Source organism: Psittacula echo, assembly GCF_963264785.1.
Source record: "Psittacula echo genome assembly, chromosome: 20".
NCBI classification, from domain to species: domain Eukaryota; kingdom Metazoa; phylum Chordata; class Aves; order Psittaciformes; family Psittacidae; genus Psittacula; species Psittacula echo.
In genome coordinates this window covers 4,692,015-4,712,730 of record NC_137756.1, presented here as the reverse complement: position 1 = coordinate 4,712,730, position 20,716 = coordinate 4,692,015, and the positions used below count along the sequence as shown (strand labels likewise).

Below are 20,716 nucleotides of genomic sequence, written 5' to 3'. Positions count from 1 at the left end.
TCAGACTACCTGTGGGGAAAGATGCATTGCAGTAACTGAGAAGAGCATATACAGGGGAGCTACACCTGGATACCTGACAGAAGCTTCACACTCTGGTGAGCCCCCAGCAGACAGCTTACACCTCCGTGTTTTGGGGTACTTCAGGTACTCAACAGCCCCTCCTACCTTCTCCTTAAACTCTGGATCACCATTATCCAGCCCCTTAACATATCTGCTTTACAGCAGTGTAAATCTGGCACACAACTGGTGTCCTGGCTGCAGCTGAGCTGTCTCACCGGCTGTGCCTTAGTACAAAGCAGAGGCTGGTAGGTGCCTTTCCCTGCTTCTCTGCAGCACTCAGGGGAGCAGCAGCTCTGGCTGCCTGTCCTTGAACAGCCTCCACGTGTTTCTGCTCTGCCTGTACTTCAGCTTCACTGCCCTGCCTGCATTTTCCTGATCAGCTTCTTCAGCGAGAGAACTGAACAGCCAAGTCCAAATCTCCCAGGCATACAAGGCGGGTTCATGCTAGGAGCCAGGTGCAATTCTGGAAGCTGGAGTAAGCCCCTTGCTCCAGCTCCCAGCTGTTCATCAGGCAGAGGCCTGGGCCACGCTGCCTGGCTGCTGTAAAACAAACCACCAAAGATCAGTCCCCACCCTTGAAATACGAAAGTCTCTTCAAAAGGAGTCATACAAATGTCAGTACAATAAAGCAATGCTTTAAAAATGAGTCCTCATTACTGCAAATACTTGCTCCCTGTGCGTCCCCTGAGTCGCATCTTCTTAAGTCTACTGCCTGGAACAAAATATTTACTGCCATCAGCATTTCCCAGCCAAGTCAGAGGTGGGAAAAGCTAATCAGTTCAGTCTGATGCATTGGCAGCACAATTTACAGCTAACATGCAGCACTGAAGCAGACACCATGAGACCCTCAGCCAGATCAGTTAAAAACATCACTTGCGCATACGAAGCAGCTCTATCTTTTACTAAAACATGAACAGCTCAGTACTCATGCAGAAGAAACCACTTCAGCTTCAAAGCAAAGAACTGGCTATTTAATCCTTTAAGTGTGAGTAAATATATGTAACAGGTAACTCACTTTTAAATCAATATTTGTTTTGAACTTCAGTACAAGTTAGAATTTTAAGCCAACAGACTTTTAAGAACACACATAGAAGTCCATGGAGCTTCAGCCACCTACAGCAGGAGGTGACATACTCCTTAAACTTCACTTTTAGCTCCTTTTGAGCTGATACTGAACACCTTTTACAGTGTTTTCTGTGATCTTTTAAAAAAAGAATTCAAAGTATGCTATACAAACTGCTGAATGTGAGTTTAAAATTAACCTGTGCACGCATCGTGGGGCATTTCTAGTCGTGCCTGGTCAGAAGGACTGAAGATCATTCTGTCAACGCAACACAATGTTGGTTTATCCCATCAGGGGATACAGTAACACCTAAAATGCAGCAGTACCGTGCCCTGTTCATCTCCGGGCTCACACTGCCAGTCCAAAACTGCTTCCCCAGCAAGCTCTGCAATGCAGCAAGAGCTGCAGGGCTCTTCTCACCCTCCCTCTGCTTCCCAGCCTAGCCCCACACCTGTACCAAGACAGATGTCCTTCTGTTGACTTTGAGGAACATTGTTGTGTACTCACTGATGCGGGTGTGCAAGTGTTCCCACAGACAAGTGTCACATACAAACCAAGTTCCGCAGAGGTGGTGGTGGGGATGGATTTCCAGAGCAGTCCTCAGCCCTGCTCAGCAGTTCTGCCACCTCTCCCCCTCTTCCGGCACTCCCTGCTCCCGTCCATGGACTGCCCACCCTTGGAGACTACAGGCTCACGCTTCCAAGTGTGCAAAGTGATTAGGAAAGGGAGATGTGAGAGACGGACATCAAAGCCCTCAGTACATCTTCTGAACTACCTCTGACAGAGCTGTCTTCTCCCGGTGCTTAAACACCTACAAGCTTCTGCAGCCACAGTGCTGGGGACATCTGGGTGCTGTGGGGAGGGCCGAGACCAGGGCTTCGGTCAGTGCAGCCACTGGGAGAGGTCTGCATCTGCATCCAGAGGGAGAGCTCTCAAGCATACTGGAAGTGAGAAGCAGCAGGGTCACAGAGGAGGTACACTGGATGGCTGGGATAAAGCTGGGAGTACACAGAGAGAAGAAGGAGGGTGGGGGAGCTAAAAGCAACCTAAGTGAGAAAAGAGGAAAAGAAGGAAGAGCTGACGGAGCAATTGTTGAGAAGCATAATATATGCTTCATCCCTGGAAGTGCTCAAGGTTAGACAGGGCTTTGAGCAACCTGGTCTTGTGGAAGGTGTCCCTGCCTGTGGCAGGGTTTGGAACTGGATGAGCTTTAAGGTCTCTTCCAACCCAAGCCAGTCTGTGATACTATATTCTTAAACAGAGAGAAAAGATGACAGCAAAAGGAAAGAGAAAGGAACTCATGGACATTAACAGCTAAGGATTAGTTCCTTTTACAGCTCACCAACAACCTGTACAGGCTGTATTACCCTGGATTTGGCACATACCCTAAATCTGAGGTAAAAAGCAACAGTCACAGCTGAAGCCTTTTCCTTCTCTCATATGTGGTATAAGGCTATGGATGAAAACAGTTTGGGTATGTCAGCAAGACTGCCACATCTATGCAGCACTGGCAGCTCATACATTAATAAAGAAGAGCAGAAGTATCTGTCTCGCCAGAAGCACAGGCTTTATGGATGGACAACCAGACTGTACCTTATTTTATCATAACTGCCACAATCTATATGAGTTGCTGAGAGCTGTACCAAACTGACCATAAATCACTATAAATTAATCTCAAGGAAAGAAATAGGAATAAAAAAAGTGAAATACCTGAGGTTCATTTTCCCCTCTCAAAATATACAGTGCCTCCAACTGAAGCTGATTTCCATAAAGTATTCAATCGACTCAGTCCGGAGTGAAAATGACTCTCTGGGAAGCAGCTAACAGGTTTTCCTGCCTTGGAGTTGATGATATCTCACAGTTCTTTCCCATATACTGCTCGCAAACTAAAATTCAAGTACTAAAGCTTTGACCAGGTATTTTCCACACGTAGGGCAAAGGCTCACTCGCATGATCTAATGTACGCAGCTGGGGGGGCCTTGTGTTTCCTGCACTCTCTGTATGTCATGAAGAATGCCCAGTAAAAACAATCCCCCCCAAACCCAAGCAAGACTGCATTTCTAAACCATCACCTCAGAATGGGTGTTCCAAGCACCACTGCCTCTGTTTGCCAGTTGCTCTGTGAAACAGCACAGAAAAGAGGGGTGTTTTGCTCAGCACCTCCCAAGGAATGAATGGCGGAGTCCACACCAGCAGGCAACCCCCTCACTTTTGAGCCTTGCCTGTGAATTTCCAGATCAGCCTTCTCACAGTGGGTACGGACAGGCACTGGATCATCAGTGCTCATCTGCCAGCTAATGCCAGTTGCTTTATGCTGATTTCCATCCTTCAGCTGGCAAAGGCAAGCAACCCTGTATTAATTATCATTATGAGGATTTCACTTCAAGTGAGCAGTTAATCTACCACTAGCAACTCAACAAAACAGAAAAACCCAAACCAAAAGACCATGTTTTGCTGTCTTTATTCAGGATATGAATATAGCACCAGAAGAGACGTTTTCTTGCCCTATAGTGTGTCCTCAGAGACTAAACCAGCAGGAAAGACAAAGACAGGGGTTTGTCCGTGGCTTCTAATCTTTTCTTGGAGTTCCTCACTCAAACTGAAACCCAGATTGCCTTTGCTTTCCAATTTTAATACAGAGTAGCTCATCAGGGTTAGCTGAACCAAGAAATTTGCATATATATGTAATACGCATGTACTGTGCACCATAAATACACCCCAAAGTAGTATTTCCTTTTCATTTCCATTAACGTTGTGCCCTGGTGAGGACAGCAAAGCGCTCCTAGTCTCTCTCCCCACCTACCCTGCCTCCCTTAACCTTGAGAAACAAATGCTAGAGGAAAAGGAGGAAGAAAAATGAATTCCTCCTTTCTTTTGTCAGACAGGCTGTCTGCGGCGCAGGACCACTCCAGAGAGGCTGTGCACTCTGAATGCTAACTAAGCTCGCAGGCTACACACGTTCTCTCAGCAGAGCTTATGAAGAGATCTTGCTCCGTGCAGGGATGTGTTGGCATGGCAACAGGGAAAAAGGAGTCAGCAGCGCCTGGCACCCCTCGCAGGAACAGCAGACGGGTTTTGTAAGTGATCTGATGGTACCCTTCTCCTCTCCACCACAGGTTAACCCGCACCCGGTGGTGTGTGGGAGGGCACATGTCCAGCTGGACACCCTAGGGGACAGCAGCAGAGAGCTGTGCTGGGCTGACTGGTTAGCGCACCAAGCCACACATGTGGACTTCTGCATGGAAAAGGGCAGGAAGGGATCTGTGAAGCACAAGGGTGAGCGGGTGAATGACCGCACCTCCATGCTCCTCTGCTCCACAGTGTGTCAGCTCCATCCCTGGGAGCTGACAATTGCCCATGCACAGGGCGAGGGGCCAGGACATGAGGCAAGCCATGCCCACCAGCACATCCCGGGCTGCCACCTAAGAACTTGCTGCTTCCCTCTCAAGGTGACTTTGGAGGAGAAGTTGACATTTCAGCTCTGCCTCAAACAAGAGCAGCTGTGTGTTTGCAAAACAAGGCTCTGTTGTTTGGTAACAAACCTTCCTCCAAACGTTCCTGCCCTCGGATCAAAACTGAAATTGAAGATTATATGCTGGCACGGTCCTCAGTAGTACCACCTTCCAGCTGCAATCACAAAGACCTCTTCCTGTTGCCAAATACTGCCCAGTGCTTCTGCATGTCCTTCATGCTGCCATCCTGAGGATGGAGACCATGATGGCATCCCTTCAGACATAAGACGGAAGAGCTGCTGAAGCCCTCCATCTCCACCTCTCAGCACAGGGCAAAGCTGAGCCAAGCCTAGAGGGCAGGAGCCTGCAGAGAGGCTGCACGCAACTGTGCACAGGTCAGGAACCACACACATCCCTTCTGGCTTTTAAAAGCCTCCTATACTTTCTGTAATTCATAAATGTACAAGTTGTCCCCTACCATACGCCGGAGAGGACTCCAGCAAAACAGGCCACAATTTAGAACACGGCCTCTGAACACAACTGCCCCACCAGTCACTGAGCTAATGCCACTGCTGGAGGGTCAAGATCTGGCCCATGGAAACAGCAGCCTGCACTGATAGACCCCATCAGAGCAGGCAGCCAGACACAGGTGATGAGGAGGATGGGCAGAGGTGAACAGACAAAGAGCAAATTTTTCTCCACATAAAGGGGAGCCAAAAAGCAAAACTTTAACTGCCAGGATGCGTTCTGTATTGGACAGGATATTCATCCTTCAGCAGCAACAGCTACAGCAACAGCAGTCCCCCAGAAAAGACTGCAGATGTTTTCAAAAGGCAACGTCCATGGCGTACACTCTGAAGTACCAGTGTGACTGGAACAACATGTTATGAAAGATATTTCCTCCATCTCCTGGCCTTATTGCTCCTTGTTGCATCTCTGAGGCTGTGATTGATTATGTTTTCTGGGAATGCTGACGGCACCAAGTGAGCGCTGGTTGCCAGGCCAACACACTCATAAGGTGTTTTGCTCTTACTCGTTAAGGAAGCACAGCTGCTTATGCAATTCCCTCTTACGATGCTCATACTGTAAGAAAAAATCACCAAATTGAATCAAAACACCAACGGGGAGCCCAAAGGAAATGGCTGGTTGATGCTTTGTCTTGGCCAGATTCAATGCTGATGCGGCACGATGCAACAGTTGACTCTAATGGTGTTACTGCACCTGGTTTGAGATACCACTTTCAAAAGCAAATCTGAGCCACACACTGACATTTTCAGAGGAGCTTTAGGGATAAAAGAGACTGATGGCTGAGCTTCTCTGGGTATCTGGCTCCGAGCCACAGCAGTTAGCACCTGCACACTGGGTTATCTCACCCCACTCCCTTTCAGGCAATAACTTTTCAGGCACTGTCCAAAACCGTGTCAAACCCTCGAGCTCCTACCAACACATGTCAATCACAAACTGATTTCTGAAGTCCCAAGAGGAGGTGGGACAGCAGAGCCAGCCCCTTACAGAGGTTACAGTCAGACAAAACAGGATGTGTTACTGGATTTAGTGACCCACAGTGCCAGCCACAGAAAAACCTGCAGAGCCTGATCTCTACAGCAGTTACTGAATATTGAGTCAGAAAGAGGGCAGCTGAGGGTTAGGGACATATGAGAAAGATGGGATTTCTGTGGCTTCACGCCTGGTCCTCTGCAATGAGAAGGACCCCTACAGCAAGCCTAGCAGAGAATGGTAAAAAAAGACATTTTCTACAAGTGCTGTTGTCAGCAACGTAATTTGAACATGTCTAAAATATCCCAATTATGTGTCCCAGAAATGACACTTGTATTACTCTTAACACGGAGAAGGAAAGCGCGCAGTAATTACTGTCACATTTCCTGGGCAAAGGCAGGGAGATCAAAATGCCCAATTAACAGCTTCTTTCCCATGGGAGCCGTCAATGACATGGTAAGATGCATTCTTCCAGCTTTGTAAAACAAAACAACTGAATCAGGGCAAACCCAGTGATCAAATTCGCCTTTGATTGTCATCGAGTTTGCATCCTTCTGTGCACTTTGGTGGTGGTGCTCGAAACATGCAGCTAGTTGGAAACGCACCTTGGAGAACAAGGCTGGGAGGCTCCTTTAGCAAAGGGGCGTTCGGAGAGTTTGGGGGGTATTTTGGTAACTCCAGGAGGGCTTGGGCAGCAGCAGGACAGCCAGTGCAAACAGCCAAACAAAAAGGAAAGCTCTGACAAAGCAGTCTTGTTGGAAAGAAAGACTAAAAAGGGCTCTGTACAAAGAAGGCCTGTTTGTATGTTTACTGGCATTGGGGCATTGGGGTATTATCACTTGTATAGCAAGAAAGGGGAAAAAAGGAAAAGATCAAATGAGATGTGTGCCCAGGCAATGACTCAATACAGTTTCAGCCTGAAGAGGCTGCAACCCTGTCCCAGCACAACCTACCATCGCGGCTCCAGCCCTACCCCTCATGGCCTAAGAGCCCTGAGCCGGCAGAACTGAGTGCTACAGTGACTTGCCAACAGTGCAAAGGTAGTGAGGGCCGTGAACAAGGTCCTCTTCACTCGGAGACTGGTTACTACAAGGCAAGGCTATGGAAGGTAATGGGATACAGACTGCTTCCTTGACACACTGCCAAGCAGTTAAAACAAGCACAATCCCTGTGTTCCACATTTGGCTTTGTTTTTGCCAACCTAAAGGGACTCTCCACCTCTGCTCAAGTACTACTGGCTACGCCAGGGCAGTCTTTCAGGCTGACATTCCCCGCAGCTCATTGAAATGCACTTATTTAAAGAGTACTTGGTCACAGGAATAGCTATGATGCAGATTCCCATGCATATGTCCACTGAACAAAGCCTAAAACAAATGGCCGAATCAGGATAAACCACTTTCAAGGCTGAAACATGATTTGCCCCTTCCCACTTTTCTCTTTGGCTGTTTCCTGCAGACTGTGCTATTCCTACTGTCTGAATCCCCTCCTCTCTGAGGTAATATCTGCCATAATGCAAAAGCTGAGAACCTCTGGATGAACAGATAAAACTGAACCTCTTTCTATTGTCCTTCAATTTCTCCTTTTTTTCCCTCTCACTTGCTGGCCCATCTTTGCTCCCTCACCGTTTTCATCTCACCAGCTCTTGGCCCTTTGCCTCTCCAAGCTCTCCCACTGCTGGATCTGTTCCCCCACCATTCCCTCAGCCCGTTACTCCTCCTTCAGCTTAATACTGCCATTCTCATTCAGCTGCCACAGGCCCCCCTCCTCACTCACCTTTCCTGTGCCTGAAGAGCTCTGAAAGCACGGCAGGAGCACTCAGCCTGCAGCCGGTTCAGCGTGCGGTGTCAGGAAGTCTGCTATGATTCTCTGGCAGCCTCTTTGCATCCCACATGGTTTGGGGACCCTGCCAGTTAATGAAGGGCTCTGCGTGTCACTGGCAGGACATGTTACTGTCCTTAACACTGAGTGACACCAGGACAGTCGCTGTCCTGAGGCTCTACTAATAGGATTTCAGGAAATGCTTTCCCTTTGTCTGTCACAAAAATAATTCATCAAGTAACTATGTGGGTAATCCAAGCCCCCTCTGATTACAAACCTGAATTTGGCATATAATGAAGAAAGCACTCAATCAGTTGAGTCACTGTACATAACAACATAGTACAGAAGATGCTTCACAGTGCATCTAACCACCTTTACCCTGTTCATATAAATTTGACAGGTTAGTCATTATAGGAAAAAATTAAAGGAAAAAAATAGATGAATTTTAAGTGTAAAAACCCCAAGCCTTTGCAGCTTGATGTTCCCTGCAAGTCAAACAGGCTGGACTGTGCTGAACTGCTGGTTCCCAGAGAACACTGCAGCACATCTGTACCGCTCCTCAGCGCTTCCTCCCTGCTCCCAGCGAGCTGACCATGGCTTTTCAGTAAGCTTCATTCTGCCACTCTCATCCTTCATTACAACACGTCCTTCATCAAACACATCCTGAGCCCTACCACAGGCTCCAATGGGAAGCTTCCCACATCAGCCTGCTTCAGAGCGAGTTTCTGAAGGTTACTCTATCACGCCTACTTTGCAGCAAGTGTCTCACATGACGTAAAAATGTTTGGTTTGACAAGAGCTACAGATCTCATCCTCCACTTCTAACGCTTCCAAAATCCTCACCGAGGATGCAGTGCGTGTGTGCAAGTGAGAAAGGGCATGGACAGGCACAGATCAAGAAGCTCAGTGGATCTCAGGCTGTGGGATGCTGCAGACTGTGCCAAAGGCAAGGAGACTGCATGAGCTCCTCAGAAGCAGTGTGGGACTTGTGGCTGGCACTGGGCTGAGGATGGAGAGGGCCTAAACCCAAGTATATACAAAAATACATACACAAATACATACGAAAAAGAAATAGCTGCTTTACCGCCCTTACTTATATCACATCCAGAGCAAGTTTTTTTGCCTTCTGCCAAAAAAACAGCCTATTCTCTCACACGTGTTTGCCTTTGACTTCAGTGGATGCCAGATCAGGCCCTGAGGCTGCCCTGTCCACAGCCTGTGCACTCTCCCACGTTCCCATCAGTCCATTTGAAAGAAGGGCATTGATGTGTCTCCATAATGCAGCCATTACCAGCACGATCCCGAGACAGATCAATCAAAGGCAACACAACAGCCAGATTCAGAGGATTCCAAAATTGAGGTCAGGCTCAATAACTCTTAGACAGACGCCAAGAGAGAGACACACACACATATATACAGGAAGGCAAATTTTAACTGTGCAAACCTAAAAATGTCACCTGCAGTGATGGATTGAATGCATTTTGGCAAGAACTGTTATTTCCTCCCCCATCACCACCCCTCGCCTCTGCACCAGTGTTCCATAAGGTGCCTTTGTCCTGGTGGCCTGACACTAACCTTCCCCTTAACACACAGCCCACAGATTTTACATCACAAGCCCTGCAGATGGGTGCCCTGCTGCTCTGCTGTGCCCCAAAGGGACTCTTGCACTGCTGCAGAACACCTCGCCCTAGGAGAGGCCCATTTCCTGACTAAACCCCAGCCCCTGGGTCAGTCAGCTGCTGGAGAGCATCCTTAGGTGAAATGCCTCAAATTGTAACTGAGCTCCCATCAGCAGGGGCTGGGGAATGTCCTGGTTGTATGAGTGCTCTGCTGAACACGAGCTTCTTGTTGCAGTTGCTGCAGATCTACAGACCCCAATACAAAGGCTGAGAAGCAAGAGATTTCCCCAGGTTACGGTTCTGGACTTGCACCAGGGAAAACAAAATCCCTGCAAATTCCCTCAAACCCACAGTTTGGCTTGATTATCCCAGTCGATGTTGGCTTCCTGTGCACTTCTCCTCAGCTGTTTGGAGTCAGTGAATTAAACAATTCCCATTATTGACAATCACGTGTATCAGAGTGGCATTTAAACCCTACCTGACACAACACATCACGGCAGTTGACATTTGCAGACTAACACAGCAAAGATGATTGAGTTTAGTGGTGCATGGCAATCCTGACTTCAAGATCAAACTCTGAATCAAACACCAAGCTCCAACTCTAAATTTCCTGCTTCACAACACGTTCAGCACATCCAGCTAGTAGATCCTAGTGTAAAATGGCAACAGACTCCAGGGTCCTCTTCCACCTCTACAAGAAGTTTTTGAAGGTTTCTCCTTTAAGAAGTGAAAAATTATTAAAAACATATCTTAAGTATCCTAAGATGACTTACACTGCATTAATCAAATACGGGATTAGCCAGTGTCTGCAGGGCATGAGTTTACAGACAGCGAGGAATTCATGCATGAAGGCAGCAGTTTTAGGGACTTTTGTGGTGCTCAAGGACAAAGATGCCACGAGATAAGCTATATTAAGACTCCCAAACAGAAACTGTATGGATCAACAGTAAGTCCCCACACCAGAGATTCTGCAATCTCAGCAGTGAGAAAAAAGCAGGGGAGGAGGAAATGAGGCCACAAAGTGGTGATGGAAGCGAATGTCACAACAAGAGTAGTCTTGCTCCCTTGGCACGTGCGTGTCCCCAGTCCCGCTGCCTCATTTGCTCTTGTTCCGCTGTTTAACCCCTTCCCTCAAAAAGCAACATGAAAATACACTACTATAATGCCCATGGACGGGCAGCAGTGGGTTCCTGCCTCCTCTCACCATGAGCTGCAAACTCCTCAATTAAATGCTATGGGGGGCACCAGTCAGAACCTGAGCTTGACAGAGCCCCGAAAAGCATTTCTCTCCCCCCATTCTAAGGAGAGTTATTCCCACTTTTGCACGTGTATGGGTGAGACTGGTCAAAGCCTGTGTGCAAAACGTGTAGCAAAGATGAGAAACACACTCAGTCTCCCCATAGCCCGTGTCGGCCCCTAAGAACTGCAGTATCTTAGCTCTGTGATTCCTGCATGCCTGTTCCTGCTTATTTGCTGGCTAAGCATAGCACTAAGTTGGGTTACAGCAAAGAGACATGACCTTGTCATCATCCCCCCTAAACAATCATCAGCAGCGTGGTCACCTGAATGCTTACACAGGATTTCTTTCACCTTTGGCTTTTAAATTTTGGCTATCCCCAAGAGGAGACTCTTCAAATCTAAATCCATTTACTTTTAGCAGAGAGATCCATTTCCAGCACGATTGCTTATGAAATGGCTGTAGGGTCCAAGAGCCTTAAAATTCTTCAGCTGCTGAGAAATTATGGATAGCATCTCTGAATGGTGTCAACAGCCAACAGACATTGCTAGAAAGATCTCTTTAGCATGCATGGATGAATGCATCAAGGGCAGTTGTGTCTGTACAAGAGAAATTCCTCTTGCACTGTGCATTTGGGATTTAAAGTGGGAACTCTGCACAGAGAGAATTAGCATTTACTTCTAAACCAGGAAGCCTGCTTTGCATACTGCATTTTGACACAGTCACACTTTTTGTGTGTGTGTTTCCCAAATAACAAGCTGAATCCTAAAATCCTGACACAGTTTACAAATAGACTCAGTGAGCATCCAGGGAAATATGCCTGGGCAAGGGGGAATAGATGCTGACACCGAACTGTGGTATTCCCGGTCAGACTGAGCAACACATTACTATGCACATAGTTGGTGGTTTCAAGGTGGTGTTTCTCGCAAGCCACAACAGGAGAATCCATCCTTCACACACACAGAAATGCACACAAGAGCAACGTGAGCCATCCATGCACAGCAGCAGGGTGGTTTCCTACCCTAGCCCAGAGGAGCTGAGCAGTAGCTCTGCACCAGCCTGTCCTCTTGCCCCCAGGGAGATGACCCTGTCCCAGCCATGAAGAGGCACCAATGCACCGTCATGCCTTTCCTGAAGGCTTCCCAGGGCACTGCCCAGGATTCTGGGTAAGGATGCAAGCCGTCCAAACGTGGATGAAGATGCAGCCCTTGCTGTGGAGAGCTAGTGCCCTTCCAAAGCACTACTCCCTCATGTTAGCTCCACAGGGCACTCTTGGTTCCACCTAATGTTTTCCCATGGAGGACCATTATCCAGTGGTCTGCAGAGTTCCATGGTGGGGTATGGAGGTGCGTTACCTGCAGTCTCCCTGTCTCCCGCTGACAGCTCCCCGTTGATCCCATTTTCTTTGGTCCGAGCGTACGTCCCTGGCTGCTCGTGGCTGCCCAGCCCTGGCTCCTCATCCTCTCGGTAGGGAAATCCATTGGCACTTCTGACCAGTCCGGCACCCGCGCCACCCTGTTCCTTAAGTTCAGGTGAATGTGGGTGTGCAGAGGCCTCTGTTAGCTGACCTGCAGTCCAGTGCGGTGCCTTGGCTTCGTCCTTCCTATCCTCCGCCATGGCCTCGTGCCTTCACCGCTTGGCCTGTAACGACATGAGTAGGAAAGGTCAGCTCCAAGCAGGTGACTGTGCCCCTCACCATGGGTCAGTGCTGCCAGAGAAACTCAGGTCCAGCAGATGAGAGAGGGTTTACACGCAGAAGTGTCTCTGCTCGTCTGTTCTGGGAACTGCTTTAAAACTAAACCAAACCACGAGCAGTAAAAATGATGGGTCAAGTCCTCCCTAACTCTCGTATTGCCTTGCAATTATTAGCAGGAGTTTCTTGAGAGCTGCCCTTTTGTTAATCTGATTTTAACTAATTAATTACAGTTAAATGTCGACCCACTTAATGAGAAATGAATCAGTCGTCAGCATGCCATGACTGCTGAAAGAGGTGAAGCTGCTGCTGCTGCTATTTTCAGTGCAGTTGCAAAGAGCAGGTGCTCTTCAGGCACAGAACCACAAGGCGATGGATGGGTCCCCTGCATCACGAGCAATCTGCTGCTAGCCACGTCTGAGAACATTCACTGATGGGCTCCTGAACATATGTGCTATCTGACCCTGTTTATATCCCCTCACGCTTGCTGTTTTGTGAACATTCACACTCATTCCCTTTTGTCCAGAACAGCCCGTGGGGAACAGTTGTTTCCCACACAAGCAGTTGCATTCTCTTATGATTCTCTTGTGTATTTATACATAAACAAAACTAATCACTATTTGAAATTCATACTTATTTCACTCCCGCTAATCAGCTCTCATTAGTCCAAGCCAGGAATAGAAGGAATTGCACAAGTCACAAGCTTTGGCTACTCCTGGCAGAAAAACGTTGTAGTAGCAGTTCCTCACTAGCAAACCTAGGAAGACAACATATCGTAACTACGTTTCCATGAGCAGGTAACCCTGGGGAGGAGAGCAAGGCTTGACCTGAGCTAGCTGCTTCAAAGCGGAAGCCAGCAGGCCCTTCCCAACAGCACTGACCACATTTATTTCTCCTGGGAGGAGAAACTAACACATAAATCAGCAGCACGCAGGCACTCAGCCACGTACCACAGAGGCTGAGCAGCCCAGGGAATGCAGCACAAAACTGGATGGTGCATATTATTCATCAGGGACTGCAGCGATAGGACAAGGGGTGATGGGTTCAAACTGAAACAGTCAGGTTAGACCTAAGGAAGAGGTTCTTCACTGTGAGGCTGCTGAGGTGCTCAGAGAAGCTGTGGCTGCCCCATCCCTGGCAGTGTTCAAGGCCAGGTTGGACAAGGTTTGAAGCAACCTGCTCTAGTGGAAGGTGTCCCTGCCCGTGGCAGGGGTTGGAACTGGGTGAGCTTTACAGTCCCTTCCAATCCAAACCAATCTGGGATTCTATATATTCTGCAGGCATTTAACAAAATCAACCCACTAAACCAGCAAAACCTCCAGTTCCCACAAAGTCGTTAGCTCACAGAAAACCTCTAAACATTGGGAAAAGCTGTGGTTATTTGTCAGATAATCATTCCCAATTGGTAACTCAACCCCTTTCTCATTGGATATCATCACTGAATAATAATGGCTTTCAGCGCTACCTCAAGTTAAAAAAAATAATGGTGAATCATGACAAGCAGATCTCATTCACGATAAATAAGTGACTCAAAGTGTGCTTCCACCCCAAAAAGGACTCGTCACTTTTGTGCAGCTCTGCTCTCGCCCCCAAGCCAGCACCATTCCCTGGGGATGACGAACTGCATGAAGACTCCAGAAGCAGGTAAAACTTCAAGCACAGCATTTCCTCTGAGCTGCAATGAAAACGGTGGCTGAGCAGGCTCCCAGAGCTCAGTGGCAACGAGACTTGCCTTGGTCAAGCACAGAAACAGTAAACACGATCCACAGCCCTCTGCCTTCACCACCTCCTTTACCCTGATGGGACAGTCATCAGTGAGCCATTCTGCATACGCCACAAGAGCCTCAATGCAGCCACCTCAAACCCTACCAGGGTTTGCAGATGCAGTAATAACGAAGGAGAGAGCAAAGAGCATCCTCTGCGTAGCCAAGAGACAGCCTTCTACCTCCGGGTCTGTTTGCTGCGTGACACGACACAACGATTTATGATGAGAGCCTTTCCAAAACACGAGGCCACGGCACAAATGCCTCCCTCTCTGCACGAGTGAGAAGCACACAGCCAAAGCCACCAGTGTTTGGGGTCCAAGCACAGAACAGAGCCTGTTCCAGGAAAAAAAAGGGCACATTCTCATCTCCGAGATGAGAATGCTCAGCTACAAATGTAACTGTTACATCCTACCGCCGCAGTCTGGAGGCTATTATCCCTCAAGTGCCCTTCCTGGCTCCAGGCAGACACTCCCTGCTTCACTTGAAGCTCCTGAGGAAGGGTATTCACATCCTTACAATGGACTGTGTCAGAGTCCCCTGTGAAAGTAACAGAAGTGCTTTTATCTTTAAAAATAAATACAGCGGGCAGGCTCCAATGAGGGCTGTGTGTATCTGGAGGCAGAATTTGGCTCAGTATTTATAATAGATGGTTACAGAGTGAAACATGGATGAATTCATTCTTGACTCTGTTATTCATCAAGTACTCTCGGAGTTTATAATGGTAGTAGAAACACAGCGAGTGAGTCACACAATGCATCTTTATACTCAGCACTTTAGCACTGACTCTCTGCTGGGTGGCGTGATTCATCCGCAGCTCAGGTTCACATCCAGACTCCACAGGTGTGCTTTTCACCATCAGGTTAGTTGTTTTTCTGCCATTTCAATACATACCATGGAATTCAATTAATCAGGTAATTGAAATATTGACACAGAAATACCAAGAGTGGACAAATATTATGGCAGAACTTCCATAGTGTTAGGTATATAGAAAGAAGACACTTGGAAGAGTTTGGATAATCTAAGGAAACACAGGGTCTGAGAAGAGAAAAGTTCCTCTTTGCACCATGATTGTCTTATTCTTTGTATAAAAGGCAATGAAGGCTTCCAAAAGACATCTGAAAAGCAGCACAGCCAGTCCTCTGAAATGTCATGTTGCCTTGGTTAATTTGGGTATTTGAGCCTCCTTATCCATGACAGCAGAACCTCATTACCAGGGAACACGCAGCACTGATCTTACTGGGATGTTCTCTCTCTTCTCCTCCACCAGCTGACGTTAGTGGTGGTGAGAGGTGACCAAGGCAGGCACTGGACTGTGGCAAGGAGAGCAGTGGAACCCCGTACCAGCCTCAGCTGCATCAACACCCGGCACACCAAAGCCACACTGGTGACACCATGCCAACATCCCATGGGCACAAGTACGAGCCTCAGTGCAGGCTGTGTTCGCTACATGACATGGGATCATAGAAACACTTCTCCACCAGTGTGTTCCTCACCTTGAAGCCTGATCAAAGCCAGCCATGCGAAACAGGGCGTGGGAGTGGGGTGGAAATGAGCCCTGTCGTGCACCACAGAAACCACCTCAGTGGTACTGACCTACATCTCTGGGCCATGCACAGCCCTCCCTAAATGGTCTTCCTTGTCCACAATGACATGGAGGATGCTACCGAGACTCTGTCAGAGAGATCATGCTCCATAGGCAGCCGCCGGCAGTAGCAAAGCAGCAGTGAAGAGACACTTCACAGACCTTGAATTTGTATCCTTGTAACTCAGGCAGTGCCCTAGGGACAGCATTATGGATCTGAACTGGACATCCTGCCTTCTAAACTAATAACCTGTAGCACAAATGATGGTAAAAACAAATTCTTCCATTCTTTCCAGCCATTTGGGAACTGTGTAGAGACAGAAAATACTTCAGCAACTTTGAATTAACACAGAAGGACAAACCTCATGGGAACATGTGGAACGCCTTTGCCGTTACCTCCTCTCTTCACAGGCACTGTAAATGTATCCTAACCCATATGCTCTTTCATGTGACACCGGCTCCTGCTGCCATGGCTGGGTTGAACCAAGCCTGAGTGCTTTGAACTCCACAAACAACAAATCACTCACAGTAATACACCACAAGACCATGATATGCAAACCCCAAGATAATGCTGATTTAAGCATCCTGTCATTTTAGCTATCCTTGGATGCATTACCCAGGTACATCCTGCAGAATCACCTTAGCACTGTATTAACATTGCCTTTGCAGGTAAGCACATGAATTTTCTACAAATTCTACTTTTTAGGAGTACTTTTTAAGAGAACAGAATTAAACCAGCCCTGAAGGATTTTGCAAATACCCTGCTTCAAGCCATGCTTTTACCTACTCCTGTGTCTATTGTCCCTTCACAGTGCGATGGGGCTATTTGGTTTCAGAGAAGCTAATTCATTAGTTAAGAGAAACAGCCACCTGGATACATGGATGAAGAGCTACAATTACAGTTCAGGGCAGTAAAAACAACACTGGAGTTCCTGAAAGGAGAGACAACACACTCCTCCAGAAAGAAAAACAACCCCTGACAGGGTCATGGCCAAATCCTGAGCTCGGTGGGAGGGAGGGGGAATGGGAATGGATGTGCTCACTGTATGGCCCCAGGGCCAAATTCTGCTTCCCAGGGGACTATCCAGCTCAGAGGTCCCAATAGCACTGGCTCAAGCTACCCTGCTCCATGAAGGCAGGCTGGGGCATGGGCAGCATGGCCTCAGGTACTCAGGGCTGCCAGAACTCCTGAAGGAAACTTAAGCCTAAAAGAGATATTTTAAATGAAACTTAAGAAACTCAGTGTCTTTCAGGGAAGAATGAATTTATGAGACGAGGTGTTCATACATATTTGAAGAGAGCACCAAGAACTAGAGGAGAATGCAGTTAAGATGCCTTCAAATCAGTTATAGCAAAACCAAAGACAATACAACGAAACCAACCAACCAAAAAACACACATTAAAAGAATGCCTTCCTTAATGTAAAAGCCTCAAACCATGTACAGGCTGCAACCTAACTTACATAGGTGAATAACACAACCAAGAAAACCTTTAATTCATGTGCACGTATCAACCGGCCAACTGGGCTGATGTGTCTGAATATTAAATACCAGGCAATGCGGATTAAAAGGTCCCAAGGGAATTTGCCAGGAAACTGAACTTACCAATAGCTTCTGTCTAGAAGAGCCAAGGAAAGCAGGGATCAGGACGCCGGAACAGAAACAACAAGGAACAGAAAGGAGAGAATCTGGACAAACAAATTCCAATCACTTCCTGCCACCATCAAAAAGCTCAGCCTGTGGTATGTGGTACCCAAACCCTGTTGGTGCTATTGCCTTCATGGACCCTTCGCCTATTTACAGAAAAGGAGGGCTAATTTTGGATGCCATCAACACATGGAGAGCTTTGCACCTGCATTTCACTCCTTCATTTTAGCTAACATGCACCTTCTCTCAAATTAACGTGACTATTTACAGATGTGAGCAGCGTGCTTCACACTGATCAAAAAGAATCACAGCAAACAGCAGGGATGGGGAGGAGGTCTCATGGCATCTGACAGGGACCATGTCAGCTTCCCCCTTACTTAAAATGCTCAGTCATGGTCCAGAAGCCACAAAACAATTAACAGAAGTCACCAGTAGATGTTAAAGGTCTAAGTGCTGTCATTCCAGTAATACGGTATATTATTAGACAGAATTATACATTCTAGCAATTGAAACCACTCTACCTCTCAAGCCTAATAAAGACTGGACAAGTTTCTCTACTAATTGTAACAAGTCTAGTTTATTCCTTGCCCACTGTTTGAGTTACTAGCTTGCAGCTAGATCCCTCTTTCTAGGCAACACAAGCAAGACAGTCCTCTCAAACACCACCTTGCATCGGTTAAAATGCAGGCACTGTTCATTCCCCCACACTTGTATTAGCGTTTGGTGGTTTTTAAAGGCTTTTCCATCCCTACACTGCAAACAGTCAATCAATAGTCACTTATTCGCTGCAGAAAATCCTTTTGATTGTACCTTGGATTACAGAAAGGGAGAAAAACAACGGGAGGCGCCTGCACCAGGGGCTGAACAAAGGAGGCTCACTGGGGAAGCAAAATTCACCGCAATCTGCATCCTTACCGGAGCTGAGGAGGAGGAGGGACGGCTGGAGCCTCTGAAGCACTCAGTCAGACCTGCAGCGCTGCACAGCAGGGAGCGAGCCGAGAGCCGGAGGAGCGGCTGCTCACATCGCATTCCCGCTGCTCCGAGCCCTCTCCCGTCTCCCGCCGTTGGGCTGAGCACCAGCAGGCAGGTGGGGAGGGTGCCTCACCCCGCTCCTGATGGAAGGGAAATGCTGTCACCTCGAGAAACATGAACCTGGCAAAGCTCCCCTGCTCCGCTCCAGGTCACAAACCCTGCTCGGCCCGGAGGCTCGCCCTGGGCTGGGATGCAGCACCGGCTGCATTTCCATCGGCAGCAAGCAGGTCTGTCCTGCTGCAGAACACACGCGCAGGTCACTGCATGAGAACGAACTTTGAGCTGCCACTCCTGACCCACAGAGCTCTTCCTCCCTGGGGCAGGCATTCGTTTCTGCTGTACAGCAGAGCTGTTGGGTGCTCCCCTCTGCAAGCACACGCAGGGCTGCCCTCGCTCCCACACCAAGGGACTCATCAACTTGCTCATGCTCCAGGGACCTAAAACCAGGTGCCCTTCTCTATTGCAATTGTGAAACCATGGTACTAGCAGCTTCAGCCTGCAGAAAAAGAAACGGCCACCACAGAGCTCGCTTCTAGCTAAAAAGCCAGAAGAATCCCCGTACACCCCTCCCTGCTCCAACGCCAGCCCTTCCTGACAACCCATTTCTATCCACGATGCTGCATTTTTACACCATTTACCATTCAAACACCCTCACACACCCCCCATCTATCACTAATGATAATTGTTTCCTGCAGGAGAGAAGAAAGGCATTTTAACTGGTGAAGGAGATGGTAACCATAACAACAGCACCATGACAACTGCGGTATCTGAAACAAGAATTAAGGCAAAAAAAACTTATTGCCAATAAATTTTGCCCATGATAAGGATGGCAAAGGCACGAAATAGGCAGTATCAGTCAGCAAAGGTGCCAACACGAAGAGACACAAGCCTCTGGATTAAACTGCATGCAACTCCCCTGCGAATTTTAGGATGAGGCATCATGACAGCCTTGTCTTCTCTTGATCAGTAAAGAGAAGGTGGTCCCTGCTCAATCCTACCTGAGATCTCTCCTGCCTTGGGGAGCCGGAGGAGCTGCAGGATGGAAGGAGCGCTGCCGGGAAGCCGGGATGTTTGCTGGCAGCCACAGGACTCCCAGCTTTCTCAGTGGAGTCTTTTGTTTCCAGGAGACTCGTTGAAAGAGCCCTGAAAAAGGACGGGATTGCTCCCAGGGCAGCACCTCAGCCAGACACGCTGCATTGATTTTTCCAGCAAGCACCATTTGAAGCGGGCACCGTGAGCCCTCACCGTGTACTCTAGAGAAGGCACTGCGGTTGGCAGGCTTGTCTGGAACATGAGGCTCCACAGCCCTTAGCCAGCAGCCACCTCAGCAACCCGTGCCAAGGCCCTGACTTACAACCCTGGCAGAGAACACAACCCAACGCTTGTGGCCACATTGGCTTTTTCACCCTCGGTGCAGGAGGCACAGGAGAACCACCACAAATAACCAGCACGAGCTCGGAGGGCTGGGTGCAGACGAAGTGATGTGGGGAGTGATCAGGCAGGGAAATGTCCCAAGAAGCAGCTGCACAACCTGCCCTTCCTGCGGCTTTACCAGAGGGGGATTCAATGCACCAGTTTACAACACAGGACTGCTCAGGGTGGGCACACTGCAGTGGTCTTTCCCCATTGAAACACTGGTGGGCACAGCTTCTCTTTCATAAGCTCCTTGCTTTTCAAAGTACTGCAGTAATCTAACTGGAAACACATCTCCAACAGAAGAAACAGCTTTTCTGTGTTTCATATTTCCTTCTTACCACAGTCGTCACTTCAAACCTTAGTAAGAAAACAGCTGAAGACCCATCCCAACAACGCAGCCAAGCTGGAGGATGCACTATAGAAAACAAGGGCTTCCCTCCCCATCGCCACCTCCATTTTAATGTTCAGTGCTTATAAATGGCTGAAACAAAGCCATCTTCTGCTTATTTTGCTCATGGGAACAGAAGGTGAGGGCAGCACGCAGGACTCTGCTCATTGAAGGGGTTTGAACTGGATGACATTTGAAGGTCCCTTCCAACGCCAACCATTCTGTGATTCTATGACTCTACCCACTCCACGATCTTTGCACTCCTTCCCTCCACAGACTCCACGATGGATGACTGCTCGGATTAGAGAGTGAGGAATTAACTAACTATGCTAATGTGTTACATGCAGAGATTCTCCACGTAGGACAGGGCTATGCTCTTGCCAAGTTTCAGTGGAGCTGCTCTGCATGCAGGTGAGACAAACCGGACCATTTAGCAGAGAGACATTA

General features: G+C 48.2%; 1 protein-coding gene across 1 annotated transcript in view; it reads right to left on the bottom strand.

Moving 5' to 3' along the window:
* Nucleotides 1-12,363, bottom strand: part of MAP2 (microtubule associated protein 2) — a gene marked incomplete at both ends in the record, with an annotated part of 67,110 nt that extends 54,747 nt beyond the window's left edge. The window contains one exon of the mRNA XM_080632070.1: nt 12,102-12,363. Within this exon, the coding sequence (XP_080488196.1) occupies nt 12,102-12,363 (262 nt within the window). The remainder of the gene's footprint in view (nt 1-12,101) is intronic.
* Between the last annotated feature and the right edge of the window lie 8,353 nt (nt 12,364-20,716).